The sequence below is a fragment of the Anastrepha ludens genome, chromosome 3 (genome assembly GCF_028408465.1).
Source record: "Anastrepha ludens isolate Willacy chromosome 3, idAnaLude1.1, whole genome shotgun sequence".
NCBI classification, from domain to species: domain Eukaryota; kingdom Metazoa; phylum Arthropoda; class Insecta; order Diptera; family Tephritidae; genus Anastrepha; species Anastrepha ludens.
The window spans coordinates 121,254,265-121,275,013 of record NC_071499.1 but is presented as its reverse complement, the minus strand read 5'-3'; the positions used below and the strand labels follow the sequence as shown (position 1 = coordinate 121,275,013).

Sequence of the window (20,749 nt, the reverse complement as noted above, 5' to 3'; positions counted from 1 at the left end):
ACTGACAGTCAAGCGGCCGTTCGAGCACTCAGCTCCTCTTATACCCACTCAGATGTGGTTCGATCCTGTATCTTATCTCTTAACGAGATAAGTGTTCAGAATTCTGTCCAAGTTATCTGGATACCGGGTCTCAGTGGATTCGAAGGTTACTGCAAAGCTGATGAGCTCGCGAGACCTGGAGCTGCGCAATCAATGTTAATAACTTACCCACAATCCACATTCCGCTCTCAACATGTAAATTGCTCATTGATCGAGAATTTCACACCATTGCTGATCGAAGGTGGCGAGTGGAAACTACTTGCGTTACGACCAGACAAATTTGGCCATCCTACAATCTGAAACAGACAAAAACCCTTATAAGTCTATCGAAACACGAAATAAGGCATATAATATCTCTTATCACCGGTCACTGCCTTTTGGGCACTCACGCACGTCGGCTCAGGGTTCCTCAAAACGACCTGTGCAGATACTGCGAGGACGAAGATGAGGAAGTATCGAGCAGACATTTGCTGTGCAGTTGTACCGGCCTAGCCAGAAGTCGACTCGCTCTTCTAAGCTCTCCAACAATTGACAATCTTTCAGTACTCTCGGACTTGAAAATTGAATCTCTCATTGAATTCTCGAAACGAATTAATATTTTAGACCAAAATCTATAATAAAAATCTCGGTTAGGTGGGGAAATCATATAATATAATGAGCTCTAGGGCAACACAACGGACCCAACTTGCGGTCTATGTGGCACTCCGATGCGGGGTCACCCTTAAAACCATCCAACCAACCCAAATAAAAAAATTAATTAAAAAATTAGATTAAATAAAAAAACATTAAATAAAAAACATTAAATAAAAAACATTAAATAAAAATTTTAAATTAAATTTATTTACAAATTAAATAAATAATTAAGTGAAATAAAAAAATTTAATTAAATAAAAAAACTGAGTTGCATACAAAAATTTTATTAAATTAAAAAAATAAATTAAATAAAAAATTAGATTAAATAAAATAATTAATTAAATAAGTAAATTTAATTAAAACAAAAAAATTGTAAAAAAAATGTATTTAACTAAAAAAATGAAATGAACTAAATACATAAATGAAATAAATAAATTTAATTATAACAAAAAAATTATTAAAAAAAATTAAATTAAGCAAAAAAATTAAATTTATTAAATAAAAAAAAATATTAATATAAATAAATAAATTTAATTCAAACAAAAATATTTATTAAAAAAATTAAATTAAATTAAAAATTTAATTAACCAGAAAGAATTAATTAAAAAATGCTTATTAAATAAAAAATTAAATTAAATAAAAATTAAATTAAATAAAAAAATAATACGTTCTATAGCTCAACGAAAAGCCAAGGCCACTCAAATGAAATAAGCAACGAAACTGCTTATACGAAAAAATATTGCAAAATTTTCTATATTTTTTTGATATTTTGTTTGAGTTTGAGTTATACCTATTGCTGTTGCTAAAATAATAATTATATTTTTTAAGAAATTAACGAAGAAAGAAACGTTTAAAAACTTTGAAAATATTGAAAAAATTAAATTGTACGATTTTTAATGGGAGTCACTGTATGTAACTGCTTGAGTATAAATAAACTCTGTCATGGTCAGTTTAGCTCCCCAATTGATCAAAAATGGATAAATAAAAAGTCTTAGAGATATTTAAATAAATGCGCAGTAAGTGGATTCACAAACCTATTAGTTGTTTACTAAGTAAAAAGTTCCTTTGTAATAGAAAAACAAAATGGCTTGTGTATTCTACTAATGCCAGTGAGAAATTCAAGTTTTCTTTTTTCCAAGAAAATATTAGGAAATTTAAAAAATCAGTTGGAGGTTTCGAAATGAAAGCGCCGTTTTTTTTTTGAAGGGGTTTCACAAAACTGCATCATTACATTTGAACGAAAATTCCCCAATTTCAAATTAATCATGCATTTGAGATGTTCGCGAAACTGAGCGGGTTTTCTCTGTCAAATGTCTACACCAAAAATTGAAAAAAATTCTACAAAAAAAGTTTTACTTTTTTTATAGCCTATGCAACCCTGGAATAACTCGTAACTCATTTTGCGATATGCTTATTTATATGCATACATATATACAAGGTGGCACAAAATTATTCGTCCAATTTTGTTTTTGAATAAATTTTTTAATGAATAAAAAAAAAAAATGTGTGATGGAAACCACAAAAAATTTTGAGTGATGGAAAGCTCTATTTTCACCTCTACGCGATAGGAGCAGCTATTAGGAAATTATAAATCTTCCGATAGCGTTATAAATTTTGCCCCAGCTTGTATTTCTTACTTCAATAATGAAATATTTTTACTATGAAAAATATGTGTTTTCAATCCTTAATACTTGGCATGCATGATTTCAGGGCAAAAAAATATAATTTACTCTGCGCATGCGCACCTTTACAAATTTTCAATTAATTTTTATACTTTTAAGCAATTTATTTACAACTATATTCTTTTAGCGCTTCAAATATACTTTTACTCTTTTATTATCAATTTTTTTTTCAAATCTTATTGTTTCTAATTTCAAATATTTTCAACATTTTACTAACTCACACTCTTACTTCACTTTTAGATCGGGTCATATGTCATTGCGCGATGCCGATGCCATCACCGAACCCGATCCACAACGACTCACACCACGTAAATTCGTCAACGAGCACACAATTGTTTCGCTATCGGCCGGTATACTCGTGACCGTTAAACCGAAGTACACTTCGCATGGCGCCATTAGTAACGTTGTGAAGTTGCAACGTTTGGGTGCCAACGATGCCACACGCCAACTCTTCCAGTCCTACCCTGGTCCACTGGTGCGTGGCCTAACGCATAAGAAGACAATTATAGAGTTTTGCGAAGAGCAAATACGTTTGGGTCCCATGGAGACCACCATTTATGCCAAGCAGCTGGTGTGCAATAATATCGATAAATATCGTGGCTCCTACACGTTGATGTGGAATTTACTGATTTTGTTGCTGCGTCAAAATGGCGTAAGTTGCTATATATAGAAATATTTTCACCTATTACATCTAACACTTTTTTCCACACTCATAGATGGTCGTTGGCACTGACATTGCCGAGTTGCTATTGAAAAATCAACAACAATTTCCTTATCAAGCAGAAATCTCTGATGGCGATTCGTCTGCGCTCAGTGGCGATGAGGAGGCGGAAGAGCAAGAGACGCTTGTTACTGAAACTACTGCTGAGCAGGATAAGCCGGAGCAGGCGCAAGTTAATTCCGATGATGCAGTTGCTTCAGCTACGCTAGCACCAAAATCCACCACAATCATTAGCACTCCTCTAGCTCTAACTGAGCCGGAAATAACTGAAAAGTTCCGTAATTATTTGCTATACGGTAATGTGAATGAGGCTCTAGACTGGGCCACAGACAACAACCTGTGGGGTCATGCGCTATTCCTGGCCTCCAAAGTTGATCGTCGTTCACATGCAAATGTCATGATGAAGTTTGCCAATAAGCTATCGTTGAACGATCCACTGCAAACACTTTACCAGCTAATGAGCGGTCGTCAGCCGTCTAGCGTGACTAGTGTGCAGGATGAAAAATGGGGTGATTGGCGGCCACATCTTTCGATGATACTGTCGAATACGTCACAAAAGCCAGAATTGGATCGCAAATCGATAACCACGCTCGGTGATTCATTGTTGAATCGTGGCGATTTATTTGCCGCTCATTTCTGTTACCTAATGGCGCAAGTGGGCTTCGGACGCTATCAGGAGAGCGCCACACAAGAGAGCACGCTGCAACAGCATTTACCAAAGTAAGTTGTGGAGAGTAATAAATTAAGGGGGGGAAAGGAAACTAAATTATCACACTGGTTAGGCTGAGAATCACTGGTCGGATTCGAGCGGATTTATATTGAAGTAAAAATAGATTAAAAAAGTTGGAAAATTTAAGTGTATAAGCATTTCTAGTACTTCCAGCAGTGTTCTCCGAAAGCCACCGCAATAACATTTTTAAGGGTTTCCTTTAAAATAACTTACTATTATTTTTTTAAATAATTTGCAACCAACTCAATCCTCTCTTTTGCTCTCTTATTGCCAGGTTGGTTTTGCTCGGCTCATCACATTATAAAACTTTCAACGATTTCGCGACCAATGAAGCCATTATGATGACCGAAATATATGAGTATGCCTGCTCACTGAATGATGAAAAATTCTCGCTAGTGGAGTTTCAGGTATACCGAAGTCTTTATAGTGCCCTCTAATAATCAAATTTGTAACGCATTTCGTTTTTATAGCCTTACAAATATTTGCTGGCCACGCGGCTATTGGATTATGGCTACCATTTACGTAGCTTAATGTATTTTGAGCAAATAGCGCTGCATATACAACGGGATTCGAGCAAATATGAGCCGAGCTTTATAAATAAGGTGCGTTTTTTTTTAATTTTGAATAATTTTTAGCTATAGCAAAATGTTTGCCTCTCACTGACCTTCGCTCAATTTTCTTCTATCGTATAGATCTACGAATTTGCGGATCGCCTCAAATACTACGATCCGGTATTGGAGCGTTCAGTGGATGATCAACAACAAGATGCTGATGGTAATTTGAATAACAGTCAGTTAACGAATTTCGAAGACCAAAAGTGGTTGCAAGATTTGCGCGCCATTGCAGTGCAACATAAGGTGAGTGATTTTTATGTAAGCAAAATTCACTTTTTAAAAATTATAATGCAATCACCATCCTCCGAGAGAAATGTAAATTTAAAAATTTTACTCTTAATATTTGATGGGCTTTATTATTTTCTTTTCATATTTATTAAGTTTAGCAATCTGCGGGCTGATATATTTTATACTTATATAAAAAAAAGTTGATGTTACTCCACATTCAGCTTATCTTTATTTTGCATTTTATGGCTCAGGTTTTTTACTAGCCCATCCTCTTTGCATCTTTTGGCTTGAAATTATTGTTTTTAAGCAATTCAGGGCCGAATTTGCGCATATTTAACGCTTTAATTCTAATTCAGCGCTGATAAGTTTAGTTACTTGAATTATTTAGCAGGCGTTTGGCATCTATTTTTGCTTGAAAACGTTGAAATTGAATATTTTTTAGGTATTTTGGTTTATGCAATTCAGCGCCATATTGAACCTGCTTATTCGCCCTTAAAAGCTATTGTATTTTAACTGGTTTAGCACGAAACTATTATTAATTTTTATGAAATTAAGTGGATTAATTAGTAAATAAACAATTCAGCGCCGAATTTGTACATATTTAACGCTTTAATTCTAATTCAGCGTTGATAAGTTTAGTTACTTGAATTATTTAGCAGGGATTTGGCGTCTATTTGGGGACCCCTTTTGCATTTTTGTGCTTGAGAATATTGAAATTGAATATTTTTAAGGCATTTTGGTTTATCTATGTAATTCAGCGCCATATTGAACCTGCCTATTCGACCTTTAAAGTTATTTTAACTTTTATTAATTATATAAATATATATTTATATATTTATAAAATTCGGTGGATTACTTAGTAAATAACCAATTCAGCGTAGAATTTGCGCATATTTAACGCTTTAATTCTAATTCACTGCTGATAAGTTTTTAGTTACTTGACTTATTTAGTAGGCATTTGGCGTCTATTTGGTGACCTCTTTTGGGTTTCTTTGCTTGAAGTCGCAATTCAGCGCCATATTTAACCCGTAAAAGCTATTTTTAAGGGCGTAAGAAAGTACTGTTATTAATTTTTATAAAATTAAGTGGGTTGATTAGTAAATATATTATGAAAAAACGAAAGTTACAATTATGAGATTAAGATACCATTATTGCAATTTTGGCCAATTCAGCAGATCAGATCAATGCAGTATTTTATACCTAAGCAGTGTGAAGTTATTGTATTTGCTATTGAAACTAGTTCGAATCATTTTATGCGCATAATTAAGCAATTCAGCGCCTTTTTAGCCTTTTTGCTGGTTTCGGTGCCTTTCAAATAATTTAAATTTGTTGTATTAAGTAATATATCGTATAATTTTTGCAATTCAGCGCTTTTGTTTATTCTTTTTATGCCATATAGCGTCTAAAACTGATAAGCGATGCCAAGAATACTTGTTTACAGACAATTTAGCGAAATAATGAACCGCTTGATTCGCAAATAATTCCAATCTGACATTCAGCGCCCATTGTTGCTACAAAAAGTATTTTTCTATGTAATTCCGCAACACCAGTTATGAAGTATTTTCGCTGGACAGCGCCAATTTATCTTAATACAATATATTTCATTTTAAAAATATTCTGCGCTATAAAAAATCCCACTTCCAAAATTCACTTTAATCAAAATACAGTAGATTCTGTTTTTATGCGGTAGATACGTTCCGCAAGAAACAGCATAAAAAAAGCTACCAGTTCTATAGTAAAACTATAGATACGGTTCAAAAGTGCTAAGAACCGCATAAATCTGAAATAATGTAATAAAATCGCATAAAAAAGGGCACTAGTCCCATATTATTACTATAGATACGTTCTATAGACCGCATGAATCTCAAATAATTAAATAAAATCGCACAAACAAAATATTGTATTTTTGAAAATTATATCTTTATTTAAGAAACGTCAGAATCGAAAAATAAATTTACGTCAGAAATAGAATCAGACAATACCCACATGTTGCGCATTCGTTTAGGATTTGGCGTAAAATCACATCCGTCACTTGAGGAAATGTACACATCTGATCTGGATGGTTATGCAGGCGGTTCCATACTTGTAGGGTTAGCATTTCTGATGTAATCTGTGATGAGTTTTTGCTTAGCTGGTTTAGAATCTTGTTTATATGTACAATTCCCGATAGGTCGACATGCATTTTTTAATTAAAAAAAAAAATCCGCACTATTTCAAAACCGCATAAAAAAAAGCCGCATAAAAACAGAACCTACTGTATAATTTTTTCCTTTACCCTTCTATTGCTCAATTGTTGAGCGCTTATTTTGTTAATAAATTATTAAAATTTCTCTCCCTTACAATAATTTTTTATCAATGAAAATTTTATTAACTGCAATCAATTCAAATCATAAATTTACTTATCACCTGTGTTAATAAATGCGTAGCGACATTTTGATTACTTAACAAGCGAAGCATTAACTATTCAGCGTGCAATTACATTGTCTTACAGCACTTGAAACTTTTCTACTTTAAGTGTTCAAATGGGCTTTAATTTAAACTACTGCATTGCCAAACTAAAAACCAAGGAATTACTCCCATTCAGCGCAATCTGAGGCTTCCACAAACCAAAACAAAGCACCCAATTTATTTATAATTTATTATTGTATATTTATATTTATATAATTTCCCAAGTATTTTTGTGGCCTTGGCGGCCTGTAATCACATTTTTTTACTTTAAAATTTATTCAGCACCACATAGTGCAAGTTTAGTGTCTCATTGTTTCTCAAACTTTGTCATTCAATTTTTAATTTCTTTCCTCAAAATATTTGCTTTATGTTTTATTAAATTCATTTTGATTTTTCCTTTTAGATCGATTACGCCAGCTCTCACCCAGTTGGTTATGGACAAATTGCTGACACACAAAGTCAAATCGATCAACAATTTGTGGAGCTGAATAAACAATTCAATGAGCTGAATATGCAGTATAATAGTGTTAGCAATGCTGAACAGCCGCCTACCTTCTATAATCCAGACACAATGCAGCAGCAACTACAGCAACAGCAGGCACCTCAACAATCGCATAACGATGCAAACGTTGATCCATACAATCAGCAACAGCAGCAACAACCAACAGGCGTTAGCGATTACATCAGCCATCAAGCAAGCGCAGATCAGCAAGCTCCAAATTACTCAGACGGCGTTGCACAAAAAGCAGTCGATGCAAGCGATGCGTATGCCTATTACAATCAGCAACAACAACACCAATACATGCAACCAGACATACAGGCACAACAGCAACAGCAGCAGGAACCACATTCAATTCCCTACTATGATCCAACGCAACAACAACAACACCACCATTATCCAGAAGTAGCGGATGCACAAAATAATGCTGGCGCATATGATTATTGGGCACAACAACAACAGCAACAGCCACATGCCGGTTATGGTGATGAGGTAAGTAGAGAGCTTGAAAATATGCTTATCTTTTGTTGAATGGATTAGTTGAAGTGGCAGAATTTATGTATGAAAGTAATGTACGAAAGAAATGCGATACTGCGAATATTTTGTTTGAAGCGAAATAATTTGTTATTTGTATGAAAATGTCCACTGTTGGAACTGCGTAATACGCGCACACATGCACACTTTTTTCTAGCGCTTGCACAGCGTGGTGGTGAATCACTTTGTATTGGAGCACTTTTAGCATACTGAAGTGGTTAAATAAATGTGGTCGGCAGCTGAAAAAATTTTAAGAAATGAAAGTGTCAAATCGGTTTGTTATAAGTCCCTCTTATTCGAATGCATAAGAAATAAAAAATTCTCAACGTTTATAAAATTTTTCCTTCGGAGGTGCTCTTTCTCCTCTTGTAGATTTGGTTTGCTAAGTTTAGAAATATTAAAGTTGCATTTGAAACATTTGGTGCGTTAAAAAATTTTCGTAAAACTCGTGTTAGCAAAGTGGGCGCTGCTTAATAAGTGCTTGTAGAGTTTGGCGACTTTTAGAAACATAATAATTTTTGTTTTTTAAATTGGTGTTTCCATGGATTTTTGCTTTCCTTAAGTACTTTAGAAATTTGGAGAGTTTTGAAAATGTCGTGTAGACTTTTGAGCAACAATTTTTGTTGGCATAAATTAGTGTTTTCATGGATTTTTGTTTTACTTAAGTAATTTGAAAATTTGGAGACTTTTGAAAAGGTCGTGTAGATAATTATTTGTAGTATAAGTTAGTATTTCTGCGGATTTTTGTGTTACTAAAGGGTTAAATATTTTAGAGACTTTTGTAAATGCGGTGTAGGCATTTTATTTTTAGAAAAATTTGTGTTTCGGGGTTTTTTGCTTTACGTAAGTACTTTCAAATTTTGGAGACTTTTTAAAATGTCGTGTAGACTTTTTTGAAACAATTTTCTATAGTGAAAGTTAGTATTTCTGCAGATTTTTGTTTGGAGACTTTTGTAAATGCGGTGTAGGTGTTTTATTTTTTATAAAAATTAGTATTTCTGAGGTTTTTGCGATACCTATAAAATGTGTGCTTTGTACTAAATTTTTCAACTGTAATTAGGGATTTTGTGCACATCTCAGGAATAGCTTTTTGAATTGGCGTTCTATAAAGTTTTTAGAACTATACACTTTTGCATATACATAGTTGTTTTGCATATAAGCTTGAAAGTTTGTTCACTAGAAACGAGTTCCCGACACACCGACCATTTTTATTTGGCCACCAGTGTTTTGCTAAACATTTACATACTTTTATCTTGAATTTACCACAATCCTACCAATTTGTACGCATGCTTACCATAATTTATACTGGAATTGGCTGGAACTACGTCACTGCAGCACGCTACAAATGATGATAACGCCAATGAGCTAACATTAGCAACAACAAAAACATCAGAAGCATCTTTATTAGATGATTCAAGAAAAAGCGCCGAAGCAAATTTGAAACCAAACGAGGTGCTACCGTTGAAACAAACTCCGGTGAAATCAAAACTAACAACAAAGACATATAAAACTACATTGCAACAACAACAACCGTTGAAAATAACTGCAGCAGCAGCCAAATTATATAATAGCTATGATGGCCCTTACACACGTGTTGCGAAGAAGGTTTGCACCAACACCAACACCAACCACAACAATAATAATAATCAGCTATCCACTAGTGGTTTTGAGAAGCAACAACAGAAACAACCTCACCCGGCGAAGTTGGCTACATCCTTCCTAAGCTCGCCGCCAGATGTAAGTAAACAAAATAATGATTTGCTACAACAAGAGCAACTTCAAAAGCAGCAGCAACAAATGCAGGCGATGCAACAAATGCCAAACAAACAGCTAGAGCCGCAACGAACGCTTGCAAAAAATATTAATGCATTTAATGAAAAGTCAAATAGAAATTCAAATACAAACGCGAATGGTAATGCGACCGTGAAACATGTCAATTTTGCCCTACCACAGAAGGTGGAAGTGGGTGCGAAGAGGGTAGAGGGGTCAAATAAGAAAATTCCACCACCACCACTTGCCAGTGTTGCCAATTTTAGTACTAAAGGTAGTTGTAGTAGTAGTAGAAACAGTAGTAGTAGTAGTAATAGTAGTAGGGCAGAAAGCGCAGTGGCGGGCTCGTCTAAGCCGATGTCTGAAAGTGTCAGCGCTCAAGTCGATTTCCCTTCCATCGCTGCAAGTACGCTAAAAGAGGGCTTACCACAATCATCCAACAAAACGCTCACTACCTACCAGTTAAACGCCGACACTTCCAAGCCCATTTCACTTTCACAATGTACCAGGAAGGCTTCCAACCGCAGCAGCTTAAACAGCAGTAGAGCGCCCCATCAGCACGCCAACATTTCGCCTTACAAGCAAATCGTTTACAATGGCACCTATCCCATCGATATGCCGTTGCAGTCGCGTTTCGAAGCTCTAGCGCGCGACTACGATCCCGAGGCGAATGCCGAATCGGCACGACTTAAGTATGCACACATGCTAAATGACTGTGATCTGGACGAATGCGACATACTCGACGATGTGGCAGAAGAAGATGAAGACGAGGACGACGACGATGACGACGATGATGAGGATGACGATGATCTTAACGATGACGTGGAATGCATGCCATACAATTTGGAAGAGCTTGTTGCTCGGCAGGAACGACCGCAGCGCAGTTTTCTCAGCAGATTGGGCGTTATCAAAGAGGCATGCGCTTCTAGCAGTCTTTCGTTGGTCGACGATGGTGGCGGTGGCACTGTATCTACCAGCAGTAAACATCATGCAGTTTGGTCTATGCAAGAGCTTATCGCCAATCCATCTATACCGCTCAACTATCAGAAAATGTGTCACGAAGTTGAGCAGAGTTTGACGTCATTTGAAAAGTACCTAGACTCGAAAACCTTCCAGCAGCGCAAGTTACAACAACAGCCTGTGCGTACCTTCGATATTGATGGCCCGATTGGCGATCCACATGTTAAGAAACACATTTAAGATGATAGTTTAGCGTGTGAACTACGGGGGGCGGGGACTAGTAATTTATTTGGCGTTTATTTAGTTGATTCCTCGAAGAACCCGGAAGGTCCATTATTGTCTAGCAAAAGTAGTGAATTTTGGCAGCAATTATTAACGCAATCTATAGAATTTTTATTTGGTGGTTTGAGGAACTCCACTCTACAGCCACATATGTATCTTACCTAGAATTTATAAAAAAATATTATATTATACGTTACTGCTTATACATACATACATATGTGTGGATGTTATATATTTGTATTTTTTGGTAATTGTACTATATTACGTAACTGGTTGCCCTGTTGCGTATTAAATCGTATCTCGAATACATACATAACATAATTCATAATTGAACCGAATTTAAAAATTTTAAAACCTTTCATATAATTTCTTGGATCTCAAAGCGTAGCTCTCTCTACTTGGAACTATTACAAGATCTCGAATTTCGAATATTAAGAAAGAATCCATAGGGCTTGGATCGCTCGAATTGTTACCTAACTTGCCATCAAACTTTTAAATTATTAGCTGTGTTTTACCGAATTTTTTTTAAATATTGGGTTAAAAATATTTCTTCTTTTATTATTTTATATAATAAAATTTTTGAATTTTTGTGGTAATAATTGGTAATTTTTGTAATTTTCCAATTATTTATTATGAAAAAATCCATGGCTTTTGTCAAATGGTCAAAAACGATATATTTGCCATATCCTGCTTTATAAATTAAAAAAAATTTTAAATTTTTGGCAAATTATCTGGGACAGATGTGCAGCTTAACAAACAGATTGAAAAAGTTTAATCTTTTAGATGATTTGAAATTTTAAAATTTTAGGTATTTGAAAAAAACAAATTTATAAAATAAAAAAATGTAATAAAATAAAAAATAATAATAAAATTAATAAAAATCATAAATAAAATAACTAATAGTGGTAAAATAAAAAATAGAATATAAAAAAAAATCATGAATAAAAAGTTAATAAAAATTAAAAAAAAATTAATAACAATTAATAAAATAAAAATTTAAATTTAATTTTTAAAAGAAATTATTTACAAAAAAATAATAATAATAAAATAAATACAAAAATATAAAATAAAATAATAATAATAAAATAAAAAAATATAAAATGAATAATAATAAAATAAACAAATTATAAATAGAAAAATTGACGGAATAAAAAAAATCTTTACAAAATAAAAAAAAATAATTAAATGAAACAAAATTAATAATCCAATGAATAAAAATCATAAATAAAATAACTAATAATAATCCGAGTCCTAATCCTGCACAAAATCGGAATATGGTCCACTGACTCTTGTCGTTTCAGTTATCAGTCCCCGGAGACTACAAAACACTCTCTCCTTGAACGTGAGGCTATAGCTCGGAGAAGGGTGAGACATCTCGGCCAATTGCAGCTGGATGAAAGCATATACGCTCAGCCCAATCCAGCTCTGCCTTAAGTTTAATGAGAGAACTGAGTTTGGATAAGGTACTGCGATGAGTAGAGGCTACAAAATACAGTGAAGTTGAAGTGTAAACCTGAAATTTATTCTATTTTGTTTCAACTAAAAAATAAAAAAATAAATAAAAATTATCAGTGTAAAAACTAATAAAACTTAACAAAATAAAAAAAAATTGTAAATGAAAAGAAAATTCTTAATAAAAAGAAAATTATAAATAAAATGACAAAAATATTAACAAAATTCATAAAATAAAAGAATCTATTTAAAAAAAATCATAAAATTAACAAAATAAAAAAAAAAGATTAAAATTTGTGAGATAAAAAATGAACATCAATAGGTATTAATAAAAACAATATAATAAGAATAAAACAAAAAAATATTAAGATAAAAAATATTAATAAAATAAATAAAAATATTAATAAAAATATTAATAAAAATATTAATAAAAGATAATACAAATATTAATAAAAATAGGAAAAAACTTATTCATAAAATAAAAAAAGTTAAAAAGTGTTTTTTTTTAATAAAAACAAATATTAATGAAATAAAAAGTAATAAAATAAGAAAAAAGTAATAAAATAAGCAAAAAATAATAAAATAAGAAAAAATAATAATAAAACAATAAAACAAAAATAACAAAAAAGAAATAAAATAAAAAGTGATCAAATAAAAAAGTATTAAAAAAAAATAAAAAAAATTAAATTAAAAAAATTAAATGAACAAATTAAATAAAAAAATAATAAAAAAAAAAAAATAAAAAAAGCAAATAAAAAAAAAAAATTTAATTAAATTAAAAAAGCAAATAAAAAAAAAATGAAATTAAATTAAAAAAAAATAATAAAATTAAATTAAAAAAAAAATAATTTAAAAAAAATCACACAAAAAATATATAAAATTAAGAAAATTAAAAAGTAATCGAAATTATAATATAATAAAATAAAAAAAAAAATAAATACAACCTTTAATGAGACGTTTTTGTAATATTTTTGCTTTTTTTTATAAGTGTGTCTCTATCAGCCCTGTGTTAAAAAAGTTTCTAATTTTTAAATAATAAAAATAAGAATTTCTGCATTCTCATTTCTTTTTTCTCTGAGAGAACCAAATACAGCATGTAGTTTTTGTTGTAATAGCATAAAAAATTCCCTCTATACATGTTTATCGAATGCTGCTGTCCTATGAATGCTGCGTGCTGTCCTACACAGCTTGGCTATTAAATATTTTTTATCAGTTTTGTATGAAAATTAATAAATACGGTAACAATTCGAGTGAACCTAATATCAAATTAAACTAAAAATGTTGCATAAAAAATGCTTTTCCTTGTTCATTTATCGGTTGGTTGAACTTAAAAATTTAAATTTAAAAAAATAATTAAAAAATCAAGAAAAACAAAACTTTTTTTAGGTTAAATTTTTTATTAATGTTTTTGTTGTGTTTTTACTATTTGTTGTTGCATTTCTGAACAATTTTTTGATTTCGTTGCACACTTCCAATCACACAAACCACAAATATTTTATCAACCTTATCAGCAAATGAAATTGAAAATGCTGCACTTCCCAAATGAAGTGACTTAAATTTGTTTTACTACTTTTTTTTGGTGAAAAAAAAAACACAAAAATTAAACTGTTTATAAAGTTTTCGCTATTAAGAAGTATTTGTTTTGTCTTTAAGAAATCTTATTTCTTTATTAAGCATTATCATAAAAATTTGAAATACTAAACTGTAACTGATTGTGCTCATTGTAAGAATCAAAACACAAAAAAAAAAAAAAAAAAAAAAAAATTGAAGTAAATTGTTACCCTTGTAAATTTATTCTGAATAAAAACTCACGAATTTTAATTGAGTATGAAAAGTTTTGTCACATATTCATTTATAACCTAAATTGTAATGCGGCCAAAAAAATTTATTGTAAGCTATGCAAAATGCATTTGCTACTTATAGTTTAATACTCTGCTGCCTAAGCTCCTTCGTATCGCAGCACTGCTAACGCTAAATCACATGCTACACTGTGGCCTGCAAGTTGCTACGGTTTTGACGAAAGCTTTCACACCCGTAAGCACTCAACTCAGAATTTTAAGCTCAACTCAAAAGGCTGCAGCATCGGTGATATACGAAAGTGCTGGAAGCGCGCCTAACGCTCGTTGAAAGCTGCTGCCTGGAAGTGAAAACTGAATTAAGAAGCTTCGAACATAACTGCATTTTTTCGAATAAATTTCGTCAAAATATGTACGCGCAATTAAACTGCATACAAAAGCTTTCAGCCTACGAATTTTTAGCATCAAATTTTTTTGGTTTTTGAGATTTTTTTATGCTACTAACTTTTTTTCACTCTCTTATTTTTTTTTTTACAAAATACAATTGCTTTTCAGCTCTTCTTATAGCTTTAATATGTACATTGTTTTTTTTTTGTAAATCTAATTTCCTTAACAAAAATGTAACTTTACAACTTCGTCAATAACCTTTAGAATGCGCGCCCCACCATATCGATGCCTAAATCGAAAATCTATGATTCAGATGAAGATAAGCAACAAAAGCAGCAAGCTCAGCAGAAAGGTGGCGCCAACGCAGGCAACAACAAGCAGCAGCGTGGTAAAAGTGATGGTGGGAAAGAGGCGAATAAGAGGTGGGTGCACAAGTAGTTGGAGTAGGAAATGGTGTTAATTGAAAGGTGTTAGTGAAAGTTTCCAAGTGAAAAAAATATATAAAAATATTAATAAATTGAAAAAAAATTACACCTTGAAATTTTCAGCTCATATTCTACTAACAGCTTTTGAATTGCTGAGGCAAGGATAAATAAATAAAAAATTAAATAAAGAGCATACAACTTCAAATATCTTATTGATACGTGCTACAGTTATATCTCAAATCGTTTGAATTCTTCGCAAAAACTCGGACTTCTTTGCGAAAGCTCAAGCTTCTTTCAAAATCTAATACCTTGCAAAAAACACGAAATAAATCTGCTTGAACGTGAAAATGTCTATCCTCTTCTAAGTTGTTAAAACTATTACACACCTTTTCAGTTTGCATTTATAATTTTTTATAAACTGTGTTAAAATACTCGATTAAGAACATGCAAAGCTTCACCGCGCTTTTGAGTTAATCTTCAACATTTTTAAATGATTTCCAATTATTTAATTACATTCCATCTCTCTGCCACAGTTCCCTGCAAGGTAATCAAAATTCCGGTTGGTTCGGTGGTATTTGGAATAAGCTTTCACTCAAGCCTAAAAACCAAATGATACTGCCGGATGACAAAAATCCGAGTATTGTCTGGGATCCGGAGAATAAACGCTGGATAAATACGGATGGCGATGAAGCGACAGAGGAAAGCTTTAAACCGCCACCAAAAATGAGCGATATAATGGCACAAGCGCCACCAATGGGAGCTGCCCCCCCAATGCAGCCGTATCCACAGCAACAGCAACATCAGCAACAACAACAACAGCCACAACAGCAACCAACGCAAGCACCCCAACCTTCACCACTGCTCGACACTCACCAATATGCTCCTGCTGCCACTGTCCCCTCGCCGGCACCTGTACCGGCGTCCTCAGTTTCACCAGCGCCGGTCTCTGGCTACAGTGCGCATGCGCTGACCGGCGCCGATGCTGCAGGTGCAAGCAAAACGCCTAGTTTGCAGTCGAATATGTTCAAAATGCAACGCAATCGAAGTGAGTTGAAAGCGAAAAAGTTAAAAATTAATAATTTGTATCGAACTGTAACCGGTTTTGCTTTTCATTACAGCCTTAAAGAACTCTTACGTTGATGTGTTCAATCCCTCAGGTGCACCCATGAAGGCGACGGAGAATGTGCTGGCACCGGCACTGCCTCCAGCCGCGGTGCCTCAAAGCGGTTTTTTCATACCGGGACCGGCGCCTGTGGCCGCTACAGGGGACAATAATGATGGTGTTGCATATCAGCAGCAACAACAACAGCAAATGCCACAACAAGATGTAAGTTGAGATTAAAAACAAAATCACGAAAGCAATTTGAGTTAAAAAAAAGAAGCGGGTTGAGTAGAAAATAAAAATTAGGTTAGGTTAGGCGGAGGAGTTTCGAATATAGACTGAACCGACAAAAGTATCATAGACACTTTTTCACCACAAAAATCAGTTTTTCTACTGTAGTATAAAAATTGAAATTAATTAAAAACTTTAAAAGTAAGTTGAAAATAAGTTGAAGAAGTTTAAAGTAAGTTGAAGATAAATTAAATAAAATAAAAAAATTAAAGGAAGAAAAAACATAAACAAAATACTAAAAAAACTAAATAAAATATTGTAAAAAAATTGAATGAAATTAAAAAACTTAAGTTAAATAAAAAAATTAAATTTGCTTTAATTTAATTTGGGTAAAAAAAATTAAGAATAAAAATAAGTAAATTTAAAATTTAAAAGTTTATGTACTTAAAATAATAAACGGTTGAAAAAAGTGTATACAAAATAAAGGATTAAGTGAATAAAATTTAATTAAACTAACAGGATTAAATTAAAGATTAATTAAATTTTAAAAATTAACTGTTTAAGAAATTAAATAAGTGAATAAAAATTATAAGCAAATTAAAACAAATAATAAAATAAAAAATACAAAAATTAAATAAATGAACAAAAGTCGTAAATAAAATAAATTATCATTATTATGAAATAACAAATAATAATAAAATAACAAAAAAATTATTAATAGAAAAATTAACAGAAATTAACTAAGTAAATTTTTTTTTCAATAAAATTCAAAGAAATTATTAATAGAAAAACTAATAAAAAATTGAAAAAATTATATTTAAAATACAAAAAGTATTAACAATTTAATAAAAATGATCAAATAAAAAAAAACTTCTTTAATATACAAAACGCAAGAAATTAAATAAAAGCAAAAAGAATTGAAAAAAGCTAATAAAAAAAATATATTAAAACAAAAAATATTAAAAAAATAGTAAAAATTAAAAAAAAAACACAAAGAATAAAAATAAAAAAAAAGGATAAAAAAATAGAAAAAGATGGGAAAAGTAAAGAAAAGAAACAAATTATAAATAGAAAAACCAATAGAATTTTATATAATAAAACTGTCCGTAAAATATAAAAATTATTAAAAAATTTTATAAAAAATTATCAAATAATAGAACCTTTTTAATATACAAAACGCAAGTAAGTAGGTAAGAAAAATGTAAAAAATGAGTAAATAAAAAAATAGTAAAAACTAAAACAAACAAAATAATAATAATAGTAATAGGAAAAAAACCAAACACATAAAAAATATAAATAAAAAAATAGGAAAAGAGGGAAAAATTACAAAAATTAAAAAAGATATAAAAAAAAGCAAAAATGTTCAAAATAAAGTGCAGAACAAAAATAAAAAATGCAAAATAATTAAAACACAAAGAATATAGAAGCAAAAAAAATGTTTCAAATTAAAAAAGAAGGACAAAATTACAAAAAAAAGTTATTTATAAAAAATTACCAAAAAAAACATTAATAGAAAAAAATTACAAAAAAAAAATAAAAAAAATAAAAAAAAAAATAAAAAAGAAATAAAAAAAAAATAAATAAAAAAAAAATAAATAAAAAAAATTACTATTCGCCATTTCACCGCTCGCTATTCCTATGCTCAATTGACGAAAAATTTGCATACGAAAGCAACATCAAAGTTATCGAGTAAGATTCGCCGCTAGCGAGTATGGCTATAGCTCATTAGGCCGCACTGCCATACCAACACATCTAATTTAAGGCAGCTCCCTTTCCGCGTTGCCGACATATGTTCATTTGCTTCATCTATTCGCCACTTGCTAAGTCTTGGCGAAAAGAAGAGACCCAATGTAAATATACAATACTTTCGGAATACCGTTAAATTGATAAGAGTCTGACTAAAAACTTGCTTATATCAATGTATCCTAACAGAGCAATTAAAAAGTGATCATGCTAGAAGAAATTTTCTTCTCTTTCTTCGTAATAGGCGCGATAACCGCTTACCCGATTTTGGCCGAGTTTAACAAAGCGCGCCAGTCGTTTCTTTTTCGTGCTAACCGGCGCCGTTTGGGCACACCAAGTAAAGGCAAGTCCGTCTCCACCTGATCTTTCCAACGCAAAGGAGGCCTTCCACTTCCTCTGCTACCACCAGCTGACACCGCATCGAATACTTTCAGAGCTGGAGCGTTTTTATCCATTCGGACGACATGACCCAGCCAAGAAACTTTACAGCCCTTAATTTGTTGTAGTTGTCTCTGTCGGATAGCAAATTTCGTTGTCACGACAGTCCGATTTACGTTACTTGAATATACGGACTTAGATACTGATTAGCACAATTTCCGGAAACTTTGATTTTAACCAAGAAATTTTTAGCAAGAAGAAGCTCCCACATCTAATATTTTTTCAACATTGCAACTTAATGAATTCTTATAAAATGTGTATATACAGTAAACTCCACTAAGTGCCGCCAAAATTAAATGCACGAGCTGCTATATTTTTGGTAGAGCTCAAAATTCTCTATCATTTTCCATGTAAATTCAAAATTTTTTTATGTCTAATGCGAGAGCAAAAAAGTAGAATTCTTAGTTTTTAGTTTTATTGTACCTTTTTTTATATAATATTTGGAAACACATTTTTTTCGTTATCACTTAAAATTTTTTTTCTAATTACGCTTTTTTTCTCTGCTCTTCCATTTCAGGTGCCACAATTCTACAATCCAAACCAATTCGGCGGTGGTGCTTACTAGATAAGTCAGGCTTTTACACATACACCTACATATAAACATACATACACATAAAGCTTAATTTACATAATACGAAAAAATAAAGGAAAGAAAATAGACGTAAAGAAATACCTTAAAACAATTTATTGCCGATTTAAAAAATTTAACAAAAAATTCATTCAACTGCAAAAATAAGCCTAAAACTGATGAATAATTATAATTTATGTATGTATGTATAGTAGCAAAAAAAAGATATATCAAAAATCAAAGAAAAAAAAATAGATTATTGAATTAGAAGCAGCTTGTATGGAATGGTTAGTGTTGGTGAATAGCGGTGAGCGGAGCAAAAACTATGTGTGTGGTAGTGCAAAAGAACTAACAAGTGAAAGAAAGACGAAAAATCATAAAAAATAAATACATTTACATAAATATTTAACAGTAAAAGTGGCAGTGCCGGCGAAAATTATAAAAATATATGTAACGGGAAACTGGTAGATTGATTTAAGAACATATATATGTATGCGTGGAACTGTAAAAATTTAAAGAGAAAAGTAACAACTAACACACGTGTGCGAAATAAATGCAGACGACGAGAACTATGCGACATTTAAATACCTTTTGTGCTTGTAATGATTTGTAATTTTGAATAAAGAAGAAAAAAGAAAACACGAAAACACAAAAGTAAGTTTATGTTGTAAACATCCACACTTACATATACACATACTGATGCCTATATGTTTACTGCAGATTATATTTTAACGTTACAATTACTTTTAAATTTGTATAATTAAATGTCTACATATTATTATCACTATTATTATTCTCATTATGATTATTATAAATATTGTAATTGTTTGTGAACAGCATTGCTTAAAGAAATTGTTAAATAGTTTTAGTTCTTAAAGACAAAACAAATACAAATGCGAAACGAAACGAAAACTAAATAAAATCTACAATTATCTGCTATAGCAAAACTAAAACAAAAAAACAAAAACAGAAAAATTAAATTTCTTAAACTAACATTAGGAAAGTATTTCGTTAAAAAACTCGTAGATATATATTTTTTAACATTTTTCAAATTATTTTGATACTTTTTTATTTTTTTTTTTTTAATTATTTTGAACGATTTTATTTTTTTCTAAATTATTTTTAATGATTTTAAATTTAATTTTTAATTTGATTTTTCCTAATGTTTATTTTTTAAATTTTATTTTCTTTTAATTTCATATTATTTTTATTTCTCAAAAATACAATTTTTTTTATTAAAAAAATAAAAATTCAAAAATAAAATATAAAAATATATGAACTTTAAAAAATAATAAACGAGTTTTCTTTCTAAATTATTTTATTGTTTTCCATTTTTTTTTTTTAATTAAATTTCTTAAACTAAGCATTTCGTTAAAAAACTTATTGTTTTACATTTTAGAAATTATTATTTTAATGATTTTTTTCCTAAATTATTTTTAGTGATCTTATTTTTTTCTAAATTATATT

General features: G+C 31.1%; 1 protein-coding gene across 7 annotated transcripts in view; it reads left to right on the top strand.

The window, feature by feature from the left end:
• The window catches only part of LOC128858940 (uncharacterized), a 47,213-nt gene extending 26,887 nt beyond the window's left edge, over window positions 1–20,326 (top strand). For 5 of the 7 annotated variants that reach the window (XM_054095552.1, XM_054095550.1, XM_054095547.1 and 2 more), the window contains 11 exons: window positions 2,595–3,006; window positions 3,071–3,795; window positions 4,080–4,212; window positions 4,276–4,407; window positions 4,498–4,662; window positions 7,499–8,086; window positions 9,464–9,865; window positions 15,040–15,197; window positions 15,734–16,245; window positions 16,319–16,527; window positions 19,232–20,325. In XM_054095552.1, coding sequence (XP_053951527.1) covers window positions 2,595–3,006; window positions 3,071–3,795; window positions 4,080–4,212; window positions 4,276–4,407; window positions 4,498–4,662; window positions 7,499–8,086; window positions 9,464–9,865; window positions 15,040–15,197; window positions 15,734–16,245; window positions 16,319–16,527; window positions 19,232–19,279 — 3,484 coding nt within the window. In that variant the 3' untranslated portion in view covers window positions 19,280–20,325. Of the gene's footprint in view, window positions 1–2,594; window positions 3,007–3,070; window positions 3,796–4,079; window positions 4,213–4,275; window positions 4,408–4,497; window positions 4,663–7,498; window positions 8,087–9,463; window positions 9,866–15,039; window positions 15,198–15,733; window positions 16,246–16,318; window positions 16,528–19,231 lie in introns of all 7 variants that reach the window. The other 2 variants (XM_054095549.1, XM_054095551.1) reach the window with 2 other exon arrangements.
• Window positions 20,327–20,749: the final 423 nt, after the last annotated feature.